The sequence below is a fragment of the Indicator indicator genome, chromosome 10 (genome assembly GCF_027791375.1).
Source record: "Indicator indicator isolate 239-I01 chromosome 10, UM_Iind_1.1, whole genome shotgun sequence".
Classification (NCBI taxonomy): domain Eukaryota; kingdom Metazoa; phylum Chordata; class Aves; order Piciformes; family Indicatoridae; genus Indicator; species Indicator indicator.
In genome coordinates this window covers 1,358,362-1,376,396 of record NC_072019.1, presented here as the reverse complement: position 1 = coordinate 1,376,396, position 18,035 = coordinate 1,358,362, and the positions used below count along the sequence as shown (strand labels likewise).

The window sequence follows — 18,035 nt, the reverse complement described above, 5'->3', positions numbered from 1 at the left end:
CCGCATCGGCACCCGGCCCGGCTTCCGCGGCGCTCCGGCCGCCATGACACCGGAAACGGGGCGGGGCGGCGGCGGCGGCACCGCCCGGGCTCCACACCTCCGCCGCGGTGTGGGGCGGAGACAGCGGTGGGGCAGGGCTGTCTTGAGGCTCCCGTGTGCCAAATTGGGGAAATAGGTGGGTGCCGTCCCGGGGCTCCCGTATGCCAAACGTGGGAATCGGGGTGTGCCGTCCCGGGGCTCCCGTGTGCCAAGCGCGGGAATCAGGGCGGTGCCGTCTCGGGGCTCCCGTGTGCCAAGCGCGGGAATCAGGGCGCTGCCGTCCCGGGGCTCCCGTGTGCCAAACGTGCGAATCAGGGGTGCCGTCCCGGGGCTCCCGTGTGCCAAGCGGGGGAAGCAGAGGGTTGCTGTCCCAGGGCTCCCGTCCTCTCGGCTCAAGAACGGCCTGGGGGGGGTCCTGTCCTCTCAACCCCTGCTCTTCCACTCTCTCAGTGCCAAGCAGTGCAGGGCAGCCACGTTAGCCCCTCAGCCCGGGCACCCCAAAACTCCCCCCGCGTACCCCCGCTCCCCGTGGCGGTGCTGGTGGGCCTGGCTCCCGGGATGGGGGTTCCCTTTGCAGGTATCAGGTCTCTGGCTGTGCGTTTTGGGGATACTTCCCCTAAGGCCAGGGCTTAAACCACAGCTGCCACCGCAGTCCTTTGCAGTCACACTGGTAAGCCTGGTGCTGGAGGGTAGCTTCTCGCAGCACCTTTCAGTCTCCATAGGGCTGCCAGAGCCAATGCCACATCCTGCAGCCCCTCTGCCGGCTCCTCCAGCAGGCTACACTGATCACCAGAAAGCCAACCACATCCTGGGCTGCAGCAAGAGAAGTGTGGCCAGCAGGGCCAGGGAGGTGATTCTCCCCCTCTGCTCCACTCTGCTGAGACCCCACCTGGAGCACTGTGTCCAGTTCTGGAGCCTCTGTTACAAGAAGGATCTGGAGGTGCTGGAAGGTGTCCAGAGAAGGGCCACGACGATGAGCAGAGGGCTGGAGCTGCTCTGCTATGAGGACAGACTGAGAGAGTTGGGGCTGTTCAGTCTGGAGAAGAGAAGGCTTTAGGACCTTCTTGTGGCCTTCCAGTATCTGAAGGGGGCTACAAGAAAGCTGAGGAGAGACGTTTTAGGGTGCCAGGGAATGATAGGCCTGGAGAGAATGGAACAAAACTAGAAGTGGGTAGATTCAGATTGGATATTAGAAAGAAATTCTTCCTCGTGAGGGTGGTGAGAGACTGGCACAGGTTGCCCAGGGAGGTGGTGGAAGCCTCCTCCCTGGAGGTTTTTGCAGCCAGGCTGGAGGTGGCTGTGAGCAACCTGCTGTAGTGTGAGGTGTCCCTGCCCATGGCAGGGGGGTTGGAAGTGGATGATCCTTGAGGTCACTTCCAACCCTGACAATTCTGTGATTCTGTAATCTGGTGCAGGCGCTCCCCTCCCACCAAGGGACTAGTATGTGTCTGTGAGTAAAAAAAAAAAAAAAAAAAAAAGGAAAAAAAAAGGAAAAAAAAAGAAAAGAAAATATTTATTGTGCAATCTGAATCTTTTGTCCCAAACTACACACATGTTGTAGACAACATAAATAGAGGGACTGGACCAGCATCAAAGTTTCCCCTGAGGAAAGATGCTGGTTCCTCACAGAGGGGCTGCAAGGCCTTGTTTTCATTGACATATACAATGCAGTGTAGGTCTAGGCAGCATACACATAGACATACTCATACCAATTTTTGTCTGTAGGGTGCATCAGCCATGCACAGCATAATCACTTCACACACAGGGTGTGTTACACCTCAGCACCGAGGGCCAGATGGCTGCAGGCTCTGTCCCCCTCCTTCTTGAGTGGGACTCTCCTAGGGCTTGAGCACTGCACAGCCCCTAGCATCCCCACAGCAATGGGCATGGGAGCAGAGTGGCTGCTCCCAGGGCAAAGGGATTTGTGCTGGTGGCCTCCTTCCTTCAGCAAGACCACCACGTGGCTTTGGGTGGTGGAAGATATTTCTTCAGCCCAACCACTCTGCATGGCCCAGGAGGAGCAGTAAACAAGAGGTGCCCCATCCATGAGCCCCTAGCCTCCTCCAGCCCAAATCTGGTCTCTGGAGCTTTTCCTCTCAAAACCACCTTTTTTTGGAGAGGAAGCACAAAGCTCTAAGCAAAAAGTGCTGTCTCAGCACTGCCTCCTTGCACCAGCCCAGGGGTTTGCTGGCTCTCCTGTAGTTCACAGGGAAACAATCATAGAGCAGTATCAGAGGGTTATGTGGCTTCCTGTGTCCTACACCTGCAAAAACATCTCCATCCCAGCAAAAGGAGGAGAGTAATGGCACTGGGCCACATGGAGCAGGCTGCTTGCCTGGGCAGGTCACTCTGGTCCATGATGGCTGGGGCAAGACAAGAAAACAAGCAGGAGCTGGAGGTGGGTCTGACAGGGAGCTGGGGTCCCTAACCACAGCTCACACACCGGTGAGCAGCCATGTGGCCCCAGGCACCCAGTCCTGCTCCCCAGCAGAGCCTGAACCATAAGCAGGTCTTCTGCAGCTGGGACTCTGCTGCAAAGATAAATGGTACTAGGAAAGCTAATGCCAAGGGGCTGACACTTGGAGAAGGCCTTAGGGGTGTCTGCCAGCCCAGCTCCCTGGCACTGGGCACTAGGGCTGGGTGAATGTGCTGGCACACGAGGATGATGTATCTCAACAAGCATAGGATGTAAGCTGAGACATGTTCCAGGCTAGGGCAGGCAGCCCAGACGTGGGGAGCCATGTGGGACACTCGCCCACAGCACAGCTGACAGGGCTGGAGGCAGCCTGGTGCTTCTGCACACAAGCAGGAGGACCCAGGCTGGGGAGCAAGCCCACCCTCAGTCCCCAGCTCAGCATGGCCCCTGGCTGCAGGCAGGATAGGATGGTGGCACCAGGGGAGTACAGGAGCTCTGCACTGACCAGGGTTAATAGGCTCAGGATGGGGCTGCAGAAGCCACAGCAGGGCAGGGTGTGCCCCTTCTGGGAACCCAAGTTAAAGTGGAGCCCTGCCTCCCCAAACCCCACACTGGGCTAGCAATGACTTCTGCTAGCCAGGGCTGCCCTCTCTCCAAACAACGACTCCAAAAGTGGCAAGTGGCAGTGAGAGATGCGTTGGTGAGAGCCAGCCTCCATGGTGCCCCTGCCACAGCACTGCTGCTGCTACTCAAAGGACAGTAGGTCAGGATGTGGCCCCTCCACCTCCCAGCTGGGAGAATGTGGCTCCAGCCGCCCCGTGCTCCCCAGTGGCTCGTGCTCCAGCCCGGGTCTCTGGGAGGGCTTCTCCATGTGCGGTGAGGTCTCAGGAGCCCTCTCTCCTGCTCGCCACTGGCTTTCCAGGCTGCCCTTGTGGATGAGGTCGGGCACTGGGAGGGCACCAGTGGGCTGGTCCTCACTGGGCTCTGGGGTGCCCACCATGGTGGGCACAGCAGGGCATTCTGGAGGCGATGGGTCCCTCGTGCCCAGCTGCTCCTCTGCAGGGTGGGAGTGGGCTGTGAGTGGCTCAGAAGGCTCTTCCACACTGCCCCTTCGGCTGCTCCCTGCTGGCTGGGGTGCAATGAGCATGTCCTGCGGGGTCTTCAGGGCACGTGGTGCCCGCTTCCTGGTGATGGAAGGGGGGGGGTCCAGACGGGGAAAAGCATCCAACCCCACAGCCCTGCAAGCACAGAGGAGTCACATTCAGCCCCGTGTTGAGGCCCTCGCAGCAGCCCTGCAACGAGGGGCACACCGTGGGGGGCACAGCCCGTGGGGGGCACACTCACCCCTCCTCTGCAGCCGGCTGCCCCATGCCCAGCACGGCTCCGGCACTGGTGTTCACCTCCATCACCCCCAGGCTGGGCAGCCCGGCCGGGTCCTTGCGGCGCAGGAGGTCGTTCACCTTGGCACCCACGGCCTTGCCCAGGTTGCGGAGGTGCTGGCTGCCGGCGGGACGCCAGGGCTGTGGCAGGACTCCCGGCACGGCTGGGAGGTGCTGCGGGTGCGGAGTGGGCGCCGCGCTGGCACTGGCATTCTCAAACAGGCTCTGGTCCACTGGGGAAGGAAAGGGAACAGAGAGGGGAATGTGAGCTGGGCTGCAGGCAGCACCCCGGCGGGCATGGCACATCCCGGAGCTTATCTGCTGGCTCCCGCTTCAGCAGCGTGGAAACACGGTTTGGGAGGCTGCTCCTGCAGCTCTGCAGAGGCTGTGGGCAGCCAGGGCTGTATAGGGTAGTGCATGCAGTGGGGACAGCACAGGGAAAGACAGGGTGGCAGCAAGCCCAAGAGTCCATGCTGGCATTGCCAACACATTGAAAGCATCTCTTACCTGACACCAGGCAGCTTGGGAAGCAGGTTGTGGAAAGAAAGAGAGAGAGAGAGAGAGAGAGAGGATTTACCAAGGGAATGGCAAGGGAGCAGTGGGCCTGCCCCTTCCATGCTACCAGGCAAGGTATGATGCCAACCCCCTGCCTGGACCTGCCATGCTGGCCACAGAGATGGGGCCCTTACCAGCCAGACACTCATGAAGCAAAAAGGGGCTCTCTAGGGGCACCTACAGCCTGGGCTCTACACTGCCAACCCCAGCAAGGCTCCTTCTCCAAGCCAGGCTGGCTGTCCTCTTGCACTGGCCAAGCACCCTAGAGATCCCAGGGGCTGAGCATACCACCCAGGGGCTGGGCACAACGCCCAGGACCATCCTACTCTGCGCCATGTGTGTGTGACTTTGTGACATCAGCCAAGAATGGCACGGGTACCACGGAGCAGGAGCCCTACACCAGCTACACGAGGGTGATAGCTTTGTCCTGCCCACTGTTGATGCCAAGGCCATGCCCTGCAGCACCAGGACAAGCAGCCCAGAAGCTCCACGCCTCTTAAGCCCTGCCAGCCTGTCTGGTGAGCCTGGCGCTCACCACCTTTGACTGGGCATGGGGGGTGGGCAGCTGGCACTGCCTGTGGGGAAGATTCCTCCCTGACTTCCTGGGCACCACCGAGGCATCCTACAGCCTCCTGTGGCACAGCAAGGGTGTATGGGCAGACAGCCAGGGAGATGTTTGACTGGGCATGGTTTGGCTGCACAGGTGGGGAAAGGGGACTGGGTGGGTCTGTGGCAGCAGGTGCTTTCTGGGGACCTGATGGGGTCTGCAGTCACCCCCCACCTCTGAGCTGCACTGCTTTGTCCCCCGTGTCTTCCCAACAGAAGTGCCCAAGGCTGTGGGTGCTGCCCCTGAGAGTGCCAGCTCAGCCCCTCTGTCACTGCCTGCATGCCAGCACAGCTCTTCATCGGATGACTCTAGTGGACTACTGGGTGAGTCCTGTGCTGTGCTGGTGCCTCAGAGCCTGCCAGCATCCTGTGTCCATCCCTACAACTGCATCACATGGGGGAAGGGATGGTGCCCTGCACGCCAGGGGGGACAGAGCCAGTCACCTCTCCATCCCATGGAGACAAACTGAAGGGTCCCCAGCAATGCTCTGAAGCCCATGGGGTGGGGGTGGGGGCTCTTTCAAGACCCTCAGACTGACTGCAGGCCCTTTCCTCCACAGCCTGTGGCCCCGCAGAGGTGCCAGAGAGCGAGCTCCCTGCCCGTGCTGACATCATCTACCGGCCCTGGTTCTCACCCTACAGCTACTTCATAAGCACCAAAGAAGCCACCCAGCAGTCCCTGAGCAGCCTTTCCTCCAGCCTGGCTGCCACCACCACCACCGCCCACCAAGAGCACGAGGAGCTCGATGACCTCTCAGAGACTGTCTGCTCCTCTAGCTCCTCAGACAAGGCCCAGCCCCCCGAGAGGGAGAGGCTGGGCAGCAGCAGCATCACCATCCAGGACATCCTGACCGCCTCCCAGCAGCAGCCCCTGCCCCAGCAGGGCTACAAGTGCGTGTGCTGCTGCCGCGTCTTCCCCATGCTCTGGTCGGTGAAGACTCACATCCAGAACAGCACCCAGGAGGGCTACAGCTGCAAGGTGTACTACCGCAGGCTGAAGGCGCTGCGGGAGAAGGAGCAGAGGGAGCAGGAGGCTGCAGCCTGCCCCGGGGCATCCCTGTAGCCCCGGCAGCCGAGCGGTCGCCGCGGGAGGGCACTGCTCCATCGCTCCTGCCGGCGGCACAATAAAATGGGTTCAGGAGCGACCAGCCCCTGGCTGCCTGCTGCTCTTTGCCTGCACAACGCTTCTGCCAGCCTCTGAGAGAAGCTCTTAGAATCAGAGGATCAGAGAACCAGGACAACCAGCAACAGAACAAGAGGACACAGTCTCCAGCTGTGCAAGGAGAAGTTTAAGCTTGATCTTAGAGAGAAGTTCTTCCCAGACAGAAAGATTGGCCATTGGAATGTGCTGCCCAGGGAGGTGGTGGGGTGGAGGTCCCTGGAGGTGTTTAAGAGCAGCCTGGATGAGGCACTTAGTGCCATGGTCTGGTTGGTTAGATAGGGTTCGGTGACTGGTTGGACTTGGTGATCTTGAGGGTCCCTTCCAACCTGCTTGATTCTGTAATTCTGTAATTGTTAGGATGGAAGGGACCTCAAGAATCATCCAGTTCCAACCCCCCTGACACGGGCAGGGACAACTCACATTAGAGCAGGTTGCTCAGAGACACATCCAGCCTGGCCTTAAAAAACCTCCAGGGATGAGGCTTCCACCACCTCCCTGGCAATAGAAGCCTCCTCTTCCTCCCAACTTGTCCTTCCCCAGCAGCCAAAAATCTCCCCAGCCCCTGAGAATGCTGCTTAGCAACTCTGTGGAAGCTCTGCAGATGCCAGGAAGCCCCTGGAACCCTGATGCTGTTGGGTCAGCCCTGAGACAAGCCCACATTGTGCAGTGGCTGAAGGGGAAGATTGAAAGCCCTCTGTTCCCAGGAATTTTTGGGGCACCCCACTCTCATGGGCAGCCTGTGGCTGGCACCACAAGCCAGGGTTCCTACAGGGAAGAGGAATCTCTCTTAGGTCGCAGGGGGGGTCTGTTCAAGTCCAAGGAATGCCACTGCTGGTGCTGCCTCCCAGCATAAAGAGGGAGAGAAGTACAGGAAGAGAGAGTCAGCGAGAAGGAAGAGACAATAGAAAGCCTTGAGAAATAGAAAGATTTATTTAGCAAAAGCCAGTCAGCTAATGACAACACCCAAGGGTTAAGTGCACTTACATTGACAGGTTGGTTTCCCAGATAGATTGAAGTCAACAGTTAGTAACATGACAGTTGTAGGAAAAGAAAGGACAAAAAATAGAGCTATAAATCCCTGGTCAAGGTCCATACCAAAAGTGAGAGGCTAGAGAGGTGTCCTGGAGGCAGCACTGAGTTAGGAGGAGGATCATTTACACATGGACACCTGCAGGGTGGCAGGACACTGGCAAGGGCCCACCTGGCTCTGGAGCACCCCCTCAGCCCACAGTGCACCCACCACCACCCCCAGCAGGCAGAGCCCTAGGCAGGAGCCCAAGCCTGCAGCTCGTCCCAGCAGCTCCTCACAGGGCACTGCCTGAGCTGCTTGTGTGCAGCAGGAGCAGTAGGGTGGGGGGGTGGCTCAGCCTTGCCTTCTTTCTGGGACAGCCCTGCCTGGGAGAGACCTCATACCTGCTGCTGCTCCTTCTGGACTCTGCCTGCCCTGTGCTTATGGCTGAGCTCCTGCCATCCCCTTTCCCGCATAACTCATCTGCCCTCTTCCAGCTCCCTCACACATCTCCAACATGCCTGCACCATATCCTGCGTGTGCTGCCCTTCCCACCTCCCTCCTAGTGATACCAGACCCCACCCTGTGCCTTCACCTCCAGCCACTGCCATCTGGCAGTGGGATGTTTGGGTCCCCAGCAGAAGGGCATGGGACAGGGTATTGATGGCCAGAGGACAGGAGCACCCAAGACACACTGCTACCTGCACCCACTCCCACTCTATCCCCTCTGTGGCTGGTGGGGGAGTCCCCTAGACACCAAGCCAATGCTGGGGACACTGAAATGTATCCTTCCCACTAGAGCTCTTTTAGCTCCTCACAGCATCCAGCCTCCTCCTGTGGTGGAGGGTGCGTAGTACAGCTTGTACAGACCCCAGGCTCTCACCCACTCCTCATTCCTTACAGCGACCTTCAGTCCTGAGGAGACCAGGGCAGAAAGAAGCCATGGACTTTCCTCAGCAGCCAGGCTAAGCCCTGGAGGAGAGCAAGAGCTTGTGTCTGAGAGATGCTCAGCTAGGAGACAAGTGCAGGCAGATCTAGTGGCGGCTGAGCTGGTGAAGGAGAGAGCAGAAGGAAGCAAAAAAGCAAAGCTGAAGCAGGATGGAAGGGTGGATGAGGAGGAAGACAGCTGTGCCAATCCCCACCTCATCCAGTGTTTCCACAAGGAGTGGGGAGACATCAGGACTCTGGTTCATACCACTTCAGCCACAGCCTCTTATAGGCTGCAGTACCAGGCAGCTGATAAATGTGCTTGCAGAAAAGAAACAAGCTCTGGATCCCTTGAAGGGTCCCACAGATGGCTCTCAGCCATGGACATGTAGGAGCCTGTTGGGGAATCCAAGATCTTGTGTTCATTTTTTGGAGGGTGCAAACTAAAGAAGTGACCAAGCTGCCCTGCAGATCTCAGCAGCTTGCTCCTCATCAAGGCTTGGTGGGCATGCCCTGCATCCCCCAGCCCTGCCCTGGGGGAAAATGACTGCTTGGAAATGGGAGGGTTTGTCTATAAAGCAAAGCAGGGAGCTTGTGGTGGTGATGGGGGTTGCTGGGAAGTGCTTGAAAACGTGACCTAAAGAGCACCAGAAAGGCTTTGACATCTGGCAGCCATGCCACGTTCCCCAGGGACTGGAACAGTGAGGGGAAGAGCACTCCCCATGCTGCACACATGCTGGCCTGGAAGTGTCACAAGCACCAGCATCCTGCCAGGAGCATCACAAACCCCAGCATCCTGCCAGGAGCTATCTGTACCAAGCCACCCTGCGCCACCTCCTCTCACCCTTCCAGGCTCATCCCATGGTGTCCCACTCCTCACCTCTCACCTACTCTGACAATTCAGTTACCACTCCTAACCACCCTGCTAGCACAGCTCTCACCCCACCTCTCACCCTGCTCGCTGCCCTGGTGCTGCCTCCCCTGCCCCACACACTGCCCTGTGCCAGCTCTCTCATGCCCTCAGCATAAATATTCACCTGGTTGACTGCTTCCCCACCAGCAGTCATGGCTAATCCAGCCGGGAGTCCCTTGCTTCTGCCTGACCTCCAAACTCAGCTTTTAGGGGAATGGGGACCAGAAGGTAAGCAGAAGCTGCCAGCTCGCTGTCCGATGCCAAGCAGGGACCTTCCAGCTCAGCACAGAAGCACACTGGCACACAGCACGCCCAGTGCACCCCCTCGGCACGGCTCCGTCCTCACCTCTACACACCTCCCGGCTGCGTGCTGCTCCCTCCTCCACTCCTGTCCCTCTGGGCTGTCCTGTCCCCGTCAAGAGCGAGGGACCACAGCCAGGGTGCGCCCTAGCTCTGGTGGGTCCCAGCCGTTCCGTGCCACCTCCTGCCCAAGCCCTACACCGCAATCTCGTCCTCCAGGCTGTCGCCAAGGTCCTGCCTGGGCTGGACATGGAGCAGGCGCGGGGGTTCCTCCTGGGACCAGGAGTCGCGCTCCTCGCTCTCGTCCGTGTTGGACTCGTACTCGGAGGCGATCCCCGACTCGCGGAACTTGAGGAGCTCCAGGCTGCCCAGCGCCGGCTCCGCCCCGGGCGGCCCCGACTCCGGCAGGAAGCGGTAGCGCTCCAGCTTCACCAGGTTGCAGTCGTTCCTACCTATGGGGCTGCCCAGGCCGCCGGGGAAGCCCGAGCCGGGGCCCAGCGCTGGCGGGTGGGCGTCCTCCGGCTGCGGGGTGGTCGGGTCGCAGAGGACAGGGAGCGCGTTGGAGCGGAAGGTGATCTCCAGCAGACTGTCCTGGGAGCCTGCTGCAAGAGAAGGGCATGGCTGAGAGGCTGGCAGTGCCGCTCCAGCTGGCCTGGGCGTCCCCCAGCCCGCCAAGGGTGGCTGCAAAGAGGCCAGAGGAGGACGGTCTGGGGCTGTTTGGGTTTCAGGCTCCCCACTGCCACTGTTTCCAGAGGGGCTCATCTGATGTTGGCTACTGCTGCCCAACGAAGAGCTGGGTCTGCAGGATAAAAGTTACCCATCTCCCACACTCCAGCTCCTGCAGGGAGGCTGACGGCCACAGCTACTGAAGAGGAGGGTCATAGAATCATCACAGAATGTTAGGGGCTGGAAGGGACGTCGAGAGATCATCCAGTCCAACCCCCCTGCCAGAGCAGGAGCACCGAGAGCAGGTCACACAGGAAGGGTCAAGGAGAGGCCTCTCGGGAAAGGAAGGAGCTGGCCTAGAGCATGTAGCCACGGGGGAAAGCAGGCATATAGCTGGTGGAGGAAGTGACTCCCTGTTCATGCAGCCCTCTCCATGCCCCTCCCAATGCTGCAGGCAAGCACCCTGCTGCACATGCACAAACCCAGGCCAGCAGGGCACTAATATTCCTCTCCACAATCCCCCTGGAAATGCACAAAAATACTCCAAGAGGAACACCCAGGTGGGTGTCCTTCACAGGCCCAGCTAGCTGGGAGGGGAAAGGAAGGGGCAGGAGTGCTTACTGGTGGTGTTCCCTGCCAGCTTCAGCTCCAGCTCCTGCACCTGTTTGACTAGGAGTGAGATGTGCTGCAGCAAGTCCTTGTTCTGGAGCAGGAGCTGGTGCACACGAGCCTGGGCCTCCAGCCGTGCTGCTGCCTCTGCAGCCAGCTGGTCCTTCAGCAAGTGGACCTGTGTGACAGGAGAGACTGGGTGAGGGTGTGGGAGATCACAGAACCATAGAATTGTCAGGGTTGGAAGGCACCTCAAGGATCATCCACTTCCAACCCCCCTGCCATGGGCAGGGACACCTCACACTACAGCACGTTGCTCACAGCCACATCCAGCCTGGCTGCAAAAATCTCCAGGGATGAGGCTTCCATCACCTCCCTGGGCAACCTGTGCCAGTGTCTCACCACCCTCATGGGGAAGAATTGCTTCCTAATATCCAATCTGAATCCATCTACTTCTATTTTTTTCCATCCCCCCCAGTCCTCTCACTCCCTGACACCCTAAAAAGTCCCTCCCCACCTTTCTTGTAGACACCTTAGATGCTGGAAGGCTACAAGAAGGTCTCCTTTTGAGCCTTCTCCTCTCCAGACTGAACAACCCCAACTCTCTCAGTCTGCCCTCATAGGAGAGCTGTTCCAGCCCTCTGATCATCCTGCTGCTTGATGGCTGAGAGCATCAACTACAGCTATCCCTCTCCTCCACCAGCACTCACTAGCATCCTACCAAGTGGCCTGATGAAGAGTTCCCTGCAGTTACACCACAGATGTGATGGGGAGAGCAGGGACAGGTGGCAGTGCCACACCAGGGCATGCTCAGTGCACCATGCCCATGCCTCTCTGGTGGAAAAGCCGAAGGCAAATGGAGATGGCACCAAAGGGACCACTGGTGCATACTGTGAATGCAGAAGGAATGGGCAGCCCAAGAGGAAGACAGGAGGATCACAGATCAGAGGATGTTAATGGTTGGAAGGGACCTCTGAAGATCATCAAGTCCAACCCCTGTGCCACAGCAGGACCATAGAATCCAGCACAGGTCACACAGGAACACAGCCAGATGGGTGCAGAAAGTCTCCAGAGAAGGAGACTCCACAGCCTCTCTGGGCAGCCTGTTCCAGTGCTCTGGGAGCCTCCCAGTGAAGAAGTTCCTCCTCATGTTGAGATGGAACCTCCTGTGATGGAGCTTCTGTCCATTGCCCCTTGTCCTATGCCAGGGGTGCAAGTGAGCAGAGCCTGTCCCCTCCTTCTTGACCCCCAGCCCTCAGATATCTATAAACATTGGTTAAATCCCCTCTCAGTCTTCTCTTCTCCAGACTAAACCAGCCCCAGGGCTCTCAGCCTCTCCTCACCAGGCAGTGCTCCAGTCCCTCAATCATCCTTGTAGCCCTCCCTTGGACTCTCTCCACCAGATCCCTGTCCCTCCTGAACTGGAGAACCCAGACCTGGATGCAATATTGCAGGTAAGGTCTCAGCAGGGCAGAGTAGAGGGGGAGGAGAACCTCCCTGGATCTGCTGGACACACTCCTCTCAATGCACCTCAGGATCCCATTGGCCTTCTTGGCCACCAGGGCACATTGCTGTCCCATGCAGAACTTGTTCTCCACCAGCACTCCCAGGTCCTTCTCCACAGGGCTGCTCTCCAGCAGATCACCTCCTAACCTGTACTAGTGCAGTTTATTCTTCCTTCCCAGCTGCAGGACTCTGCACTTATGCTTGTTGAACCTCTGGGCATGTTTCCCAGAGACAGGGTCCTGCCAGCCAGGGCTGGAGCATCAGAGCTGCTCTGGAGCTGCAGGCAGCTCTGGCTGTGACAGGCCTGGAAAAACACAGATGGCAAAGTGCTGCTGAGCCATGGTGGCCCTGGGGATGTGTGCTGGCTGCGGGAAGCAGTGCCTGGGGGTTAGCTGTGGGGAGTCCCTGGGTAAGAAGCTCACTGGTTTCACTGTCACTACCCATGTGAAGCACCTGTGTCACCAGCACTGCATCCCAGGCAGGGTGTGACACTGATGCTGCTGGGCAAAACCAGCCTGGAAGTCCTGCTCAGGGGCAGCTCTGACCTAGGCTCAAGCAAGGAGAACCCAAGGAATGTAATTCAGACAAGGGGACAGCAGTTCACAGCCATGCAGGGGGACAAACCAGCTCAGCATCCCCTCCTGCCACCCACCCATGGCTCCTACAAGCCCTCTCCAGCAAGGACTGAGCCAGACAGGTCTGTGAGGAACCAGGAAAGCACAGATTTTAAAACAAGCAAACAAACAAAAAAAAAAAACCCAAACAAACCAAAACCAAACCAAAACAAACAAAACAGCAAAAAAGCAAAAAGCACAGATTTACCTTGGTCTAGAAAGTGACCTTGGAGAAGAGAGAATTCTCTGTAGCCTGCCAAATTTGTGAACTGCTGCTGTGGCTGCAGGCCCCCAAAGGAAGCTGGGGGCCACCTGCCCTCCTGGATGGGTACTAGGAGACAGTGCCAGGTCTGCTGGCAGGCAGGGGCTGCCTGTTTTGCCCTGCACTGCCCAGATGCAGTCAGCAAAGTGGCAGGGCAGTGCCTTTTGCACAGAAGGGCTGAAGCACAGCGAGCTCAGGAGGTGGCAGTAGGCCAGATAAGGGTCTGGGACTTTCAACAGCCCATGAAGACAGACCAAGGGCAAGGTGGTGCAGAACTTTATACTCTTGAGCAGGCAGCACAGACCCCTTCTGGTTTGCCTGTGGGCCCTCAGCCAGGTGAGACACTCCATAGCACTCCTGCAGGAGCCACAGTCCCCACCTCCTCCTCCTCCTCCTGCCAGTGGTGGTGGGACAGAAGGGCACAGTGGCACAATGGGAATGGTGGGATGGGGACCCTGGATGAAGCAGAGAACCTGAGCTGAGCTGGCTGCTGGAATCACATTTAAATGCTCAGCTTGTGCCAAAGCCTGGTGCTGGTGGCTGCCATCCTTCCTCTCAGCCAGCAGCTGTCACCATCACAGGCGTCTGCAGCAGGGCCCAGGTGGTATCAGGAGAAGATGAGAGCAGAGCCTAAATATTAAGCCTTGCAGGGGCAGTGTCTTGTGCCTCAAGACCCAGGAATGACTCCTGGCCTTAATTCAAGAGAAAAAAAACTTCCACAGGTGTCTGGACGTGCCTTGCAAAAGCTTGTCCCTGGTCAGCAAGGGAAGTAAGTGGCACTTCAGCCTCAGCCAAACAACTGGAGGCTGAGATAATTACAGGGTGGTCGCCATGGCACTGGTCTTGTCAGCACAGTGCACCTCACAGCCTTGTTGCTAATAAAGAAAGAAGCCTATGCCCATCAGCACAGGTTCAGAGACAGACAGACTCTCTGCTTTTGGGGAGAAGATGACAGTGACAGGAGTGCTGATGTGATGCATGCAGTCACCTGAAATGCATTTGAGGTAAGACCTAGCTTTTTATTAACCCGTTTCCGTGACACAAAAGCACCACAGTGGGAGTGCTGAAGGGGCTGGAGAGCAGCTCAGTGACAGCTCCTGTGAGGGTAGCCACCCTGGGGTGGGCAGGGCCCCGGAGTATGGTGGTAGCCCTTAAGAGAGATGGGGGATGAGCCCGCTGACTGCCACCTCAGGAGCCAGCCAAGAAATGGCATTACAGTGTTTCTGCTTTGTTATTTTGTTGTTGGGGGTTCTGGGGGGGCTGGGATGGTTGTTTTTATTTTTTGTTTGATTGGTTGGTTTGGTTTTGCTTTTTTTTTTTTTTTTTTTAATCTGAAAATGGGAAGCAAAAAAAATGCCACTGCAAGGCTCTGCAGGTACACTGGGAACAACCAAAAGTGAGCAGTCCTTACCATATGGCTTTGCCTGGCAAGATTTGCCTGTACCAACACTGTGCTTGGGCACATATGAAAGATTACCTGAGGCTGCAAGTCCCTTGGCCAGAGGACAAAGCAGCTTCTCAAGTCTGTGACCCAAGAAGGCACAAAGGCTCTCAGGGCTGCAGCTCAGCCAGAAGGACCAATACTGATTCTCTGATGTGAGAGGAGGAAAGCCCAGGAGGGCTGCTGGAGTCAATCACTCAGGCCAGGAACAGAGTCAGGCAATTGCAGAGAGTTCTGCAATAGGTCAGGGAATGAGGAAAGCTAAGGCAGCAGGTTGGATAAAGCAACCACAGCTGCTTAAATGAGAAAGAGCTACACAGAGAAGGAGATGCCAACTGCACAGCCCAGACAGCAGTCCCACAGGGTTAACACTGAGGCCAGGCACTGGCCAGCAGGCAAGGACCAACAACTCTGGTGGTATGCAGACCTAAGCACCTCATCTCCTGTGATGGAGCCAGGGAAAATGGCCACTCCTGTCACACAGCCCAGGGGCTTGGCCCTTTCCATCCTCTGTGCCCCAGCTTCTCTCACACCCATCCCCTGAGTATCTCTTCCTGCAGGCAGCCTGCCCACCCCATGGAGCTGCCTGCTTTCAACACTGCCTCCAGGCAGGGCACTGAGGCCTTGGCAGGGTGCCCCAGACCTGCTGCTGCCCCCAGGAATGAGTGAAGAAGGACAACCTGTGCCACAGCCACTTGTGTCTGCTGCTGCTGCTGCTGCAGGAGCTGCTGGAGAAGCTGCATTTGGTGGTGGGCAGAGAGAGGTGTCCCCAGGTCGGGCAGCTGGGCAGAGGAGGGCAGAAGCATCTTGGGTGAGGCTGTCAGGATATCTTCAGGGTGGAGGCAGCCCTGCAAAACAGCAACGTGGAAGGAGTGATCCTGTGCCTCTTGGCTATGGAGAGCGGCCAGACACACAGGGGCTGGGGCCCAGGGCAGCCTCCCAAAATACCCAGGAATGAAGCTGCTGCCTTCAAAGCCAACAGCACTGTGCCAGGGCTGCTGGAAAACTCTGAAAACATTGGTTTCAGTTTTGACAACAGCTGAAATACTGTTGTGGAAAACTCCCCAAAAAGGCTGAGGCTTCCTGTGGGAATTTCCACTGTATGAAAATAATATTTTTTGTGTGTGTGTGTGGGGGGTTAATTAGGAAAAAAAAGTGCCTAACAGCTCTGTCCCAGGCACTTTCCATGTGGCTGCACATCCCTGAGCCTCAGCATGGGAGGCTCAGCCAAAGGGCAGCCCTATGGCAGCAGATGGCTTTGATCTGGGGAATCACAGAATCAAGCAGGTTGGAAGAGACCTCCAAGATCACCAAGTCCAACCAATCACCCAACCCTATCTAATCAACCAGACCATGGCACTAAGTGCCTCATCCAGGCTGCTCTTAAACACCTCCAGGGACCTCGACCCCACCACCTCCCTGGGCAGCACATCCCAATGGCCAATCTCTCTGTCTGGGAAGAACTTCTTTCTAAGGTCAAGCCTAAACTTCCTCTGCACAGCTTGAGACTGTGTCCTCTTGTTCTGTTGCTGGTTGCCTGGGAGAAGAGACCAACCCCCACCTGGCTGCAACCTCCCTTCAGGTAGCTGTAGAGAGCAATAAGGTCTGCCCTGAGCCTCCTCTTCTCCAGGCTGAACACCCCCAGCTCCCTCAGCCTCTCCTCGCAGGGCTTGTGCTAATCCCTCCTGATCCCCCAGCCCCCACGGTGTGCCCCGAGAGCAGAGGGCAGGGACCCACACTCCTTGGCATCAGCACAGGCACTTGCCTCCTTGCCCACGGCGTCCAGGTCGGTCACCCCCCGGCTGAAGTCGAGGATGTCAGCTCCGGGCAGCGGCAGCTCCACGGCGTCGATGTCTGTCTCCTCTGCCGAGGCTGCCGCCCGCTCCCCGCCCGGGAGGCGGCAGGCTGCAGGAGGATCACAGATCACAGGATGTTAGGGGTTGGAAGGGACCTCAGGAGATCATCCACTCCCAGCCCCCTGCCAGAGCAGGACCATAGAATCCAGCACAGGTCACACAGGAACACATCCAGATGGGTGCAGAAAGTCTCCAGAGAAGGAGACTCCACAACCTCTCTGGGCAGCCTGTTCCAGTGCTCTGGGAGCCTCCCAGTGAAGAAGTTCCTCCTCATGTTTAGGTGGAACCTCCTGTGATGGAGTTTCTATCCATTGCCCCTTGTCCTATGCCAGGGTGCAAGTGATCAGAGCCTGTCCCCTCCTTCTTGACCCCCAGCCCTCAGATAATGATAAACATTGATTAAACCCCTTCTCAGTCTTCTCCTCTCCAGACTAAGCAGCCCCAGGTCTCTCAGCCTCTCCTCACCAGGCAGTGCTCCAGGGCCTTAATCGTCCTGGTAGCTCTGCCTTGGCCTCTCTCCAGCAGATCCCTGTCCCTCTGGAACTGGGGATCCCAGAATTGGATGCAATATTGCAGGTGAGGTCTCAGCAGGGCAGAGTAGAGGGGGAGAAGAACCTCCCTGGATCCGCTGGACACCTTTTGATGCACCCCAGCACCCTGCTGGCCCTCTTGGCCACAAGGGCACATTGCTGACCCACAGAGCACCACCAGAGTACAGCACAGCCCAGTTGGAGGTGAAGCCTGCTGTGATGTACCCACAGTACAGAAAGTGATGCCCACCAGTCCCTGCTGCCCCCTATGCCACCCACCCTCCCTCCAGCTCTGGAGGGAAGCAGGTACAGAGTGATATGTGTGGGGCTTGGAGTCTGCAAACACACCCAGCCCCAGCACAACAGCAGCCACAACCCCTAGTGTGGGACCATCAAGAGCAGAAAACACAGAGGAAGCTACAGAAAGGTAAACAAGAGATTACAGGGGGGAAAAAAACCCGGATGCTCTGAAATCCCCAGGGAACTGCCTATCCTGGCTGGGACAATGTGTGGAGGAAAAACAAACAATGACTGGTCCAAGACAGCCCAATGGTTAGGTCATCACAACAGCATGGGTTGCAGAGAAACTGTGGCACAGCCCAGGCTGCTCCTGATGGGATGGGGGATCACAGATCTTAGGGGTTGGAAGGGATCTCCAGAGATTTTTTGATTCCGACCCTCTGCCAGAGCAGGACCATAGAATCCAGCGCAGGTCACACAGGAAGACATCCAGACAGGGCTTGAAAGTCTCCAGAGAAGGACATTCCAAAACCTCCCTGGGGAGCCTGCTCTGGGAGCCTCCCAGTGAAGAAGTTCCTCCTCATGTTGAGGTGGAACCTCCTGTGCTGGAGTTTCCTGGGAGGAATCTAGACCTCAGCATGGGGCTGCAGGACAGGCAGCCCTCGCACTGACAAATGGCATCCCAACAGACACTGATGGTGTTTGACTAACCTCTTGCAGAATATCCATCTCCCCTCCAACACTGCTGCCAGCTCTCCTGGACCCTGGAGAGCCTGGGGCAATCGAAGTGCACCAGCAGCATCCCTGCATCATTTGCCCATGGGGCTGACAAGGGAGGGGGAGTGGTCTGAAGGCTGCTTGCAGCCCTGGGAGCTTGATGCAAGATCCCAAGCATGGCTTTGTTACAGGCAGGGAATTGCAGAGGTGGTGGTGGACAATGAGCTGGGTCCATGGCAGAGAGCTGGACCCAGCCCCACAGGTGCCTCAGAACATGGGCAAGGTCTG

General features: G+C 57.7%; 3 protein-coding genes across 4 annotated transcripts in view; 1 reads left to right on the top strand and 2 right to left on the bottom strand.

Moving 5' to 3' along the window:
- Positions 1-1,563: 1,563 nt before the first annotated feature.
- Positions 1,564-4,675, bottom strand: C10H1orf226 (chromosome 10 C1orf226 homolog). The gene is given in 7 exon segments (XM_054384194.1): positions 1,564-3,693; positions 3,800-4,067; positions 4,342-4,355; positions 4,491-4,514; positions 4,516-4,553; positions 4,555-4,611; positions 4,613-4,675. Coding segments are annotated over 7 exon segments (957 nt in total). The 3' UTR covers positions 1,564-3,200.
- Positions 4,676-4,840: 165 nt separating this feature from the next.
- Positions 4,841-6,058, top strand: SPATA46 (spermatogenesis associated 46). The gene is made up of 2 exons (XM_054384192.1): positions 4,841-4,907; positions 5,556-6,058. The coding sequence occupies exons 1-2, from the start codon at positions 4,841-4,843 to the stop codon at positions 6,056-6,058; spliced, it is 570 nt and encodes a 189-aa protein (XP_054240167.1).
- Positions 6,059-9,501: 3,443 nt separating this feature from the next.
- Positions 9,502-18,035, bottom strand: part of NOS1AP (nitric oxide synthase 1 adaptor protein) — a 58,774-nt gene continuing 50,240 nt past the window's right edge. For both annotated transcript variants that reach the window (XM_054384640.1, XM_054384641.1), the window contains exons 7-10: positions 16,152-16,309; positions 15,085-15,252; positions 10,594-10,759; positions 9,502-9,908 (exon numbers count right to left, since the gene is read on the bottom strand). In XM_054384640.1, coding sequence (XP_054240615.1) covers positions 9,502-9,908; positions 10,594-10,759; positions 15,085-15,252; positions 16,152-16,309 — 899 coding nt within the window. The remainder of the gene's footprint in view (positions 9,909-10,593; positions 10,760-15,084; positions 15,253-16,151; positions 16,310-18,035) is intronic.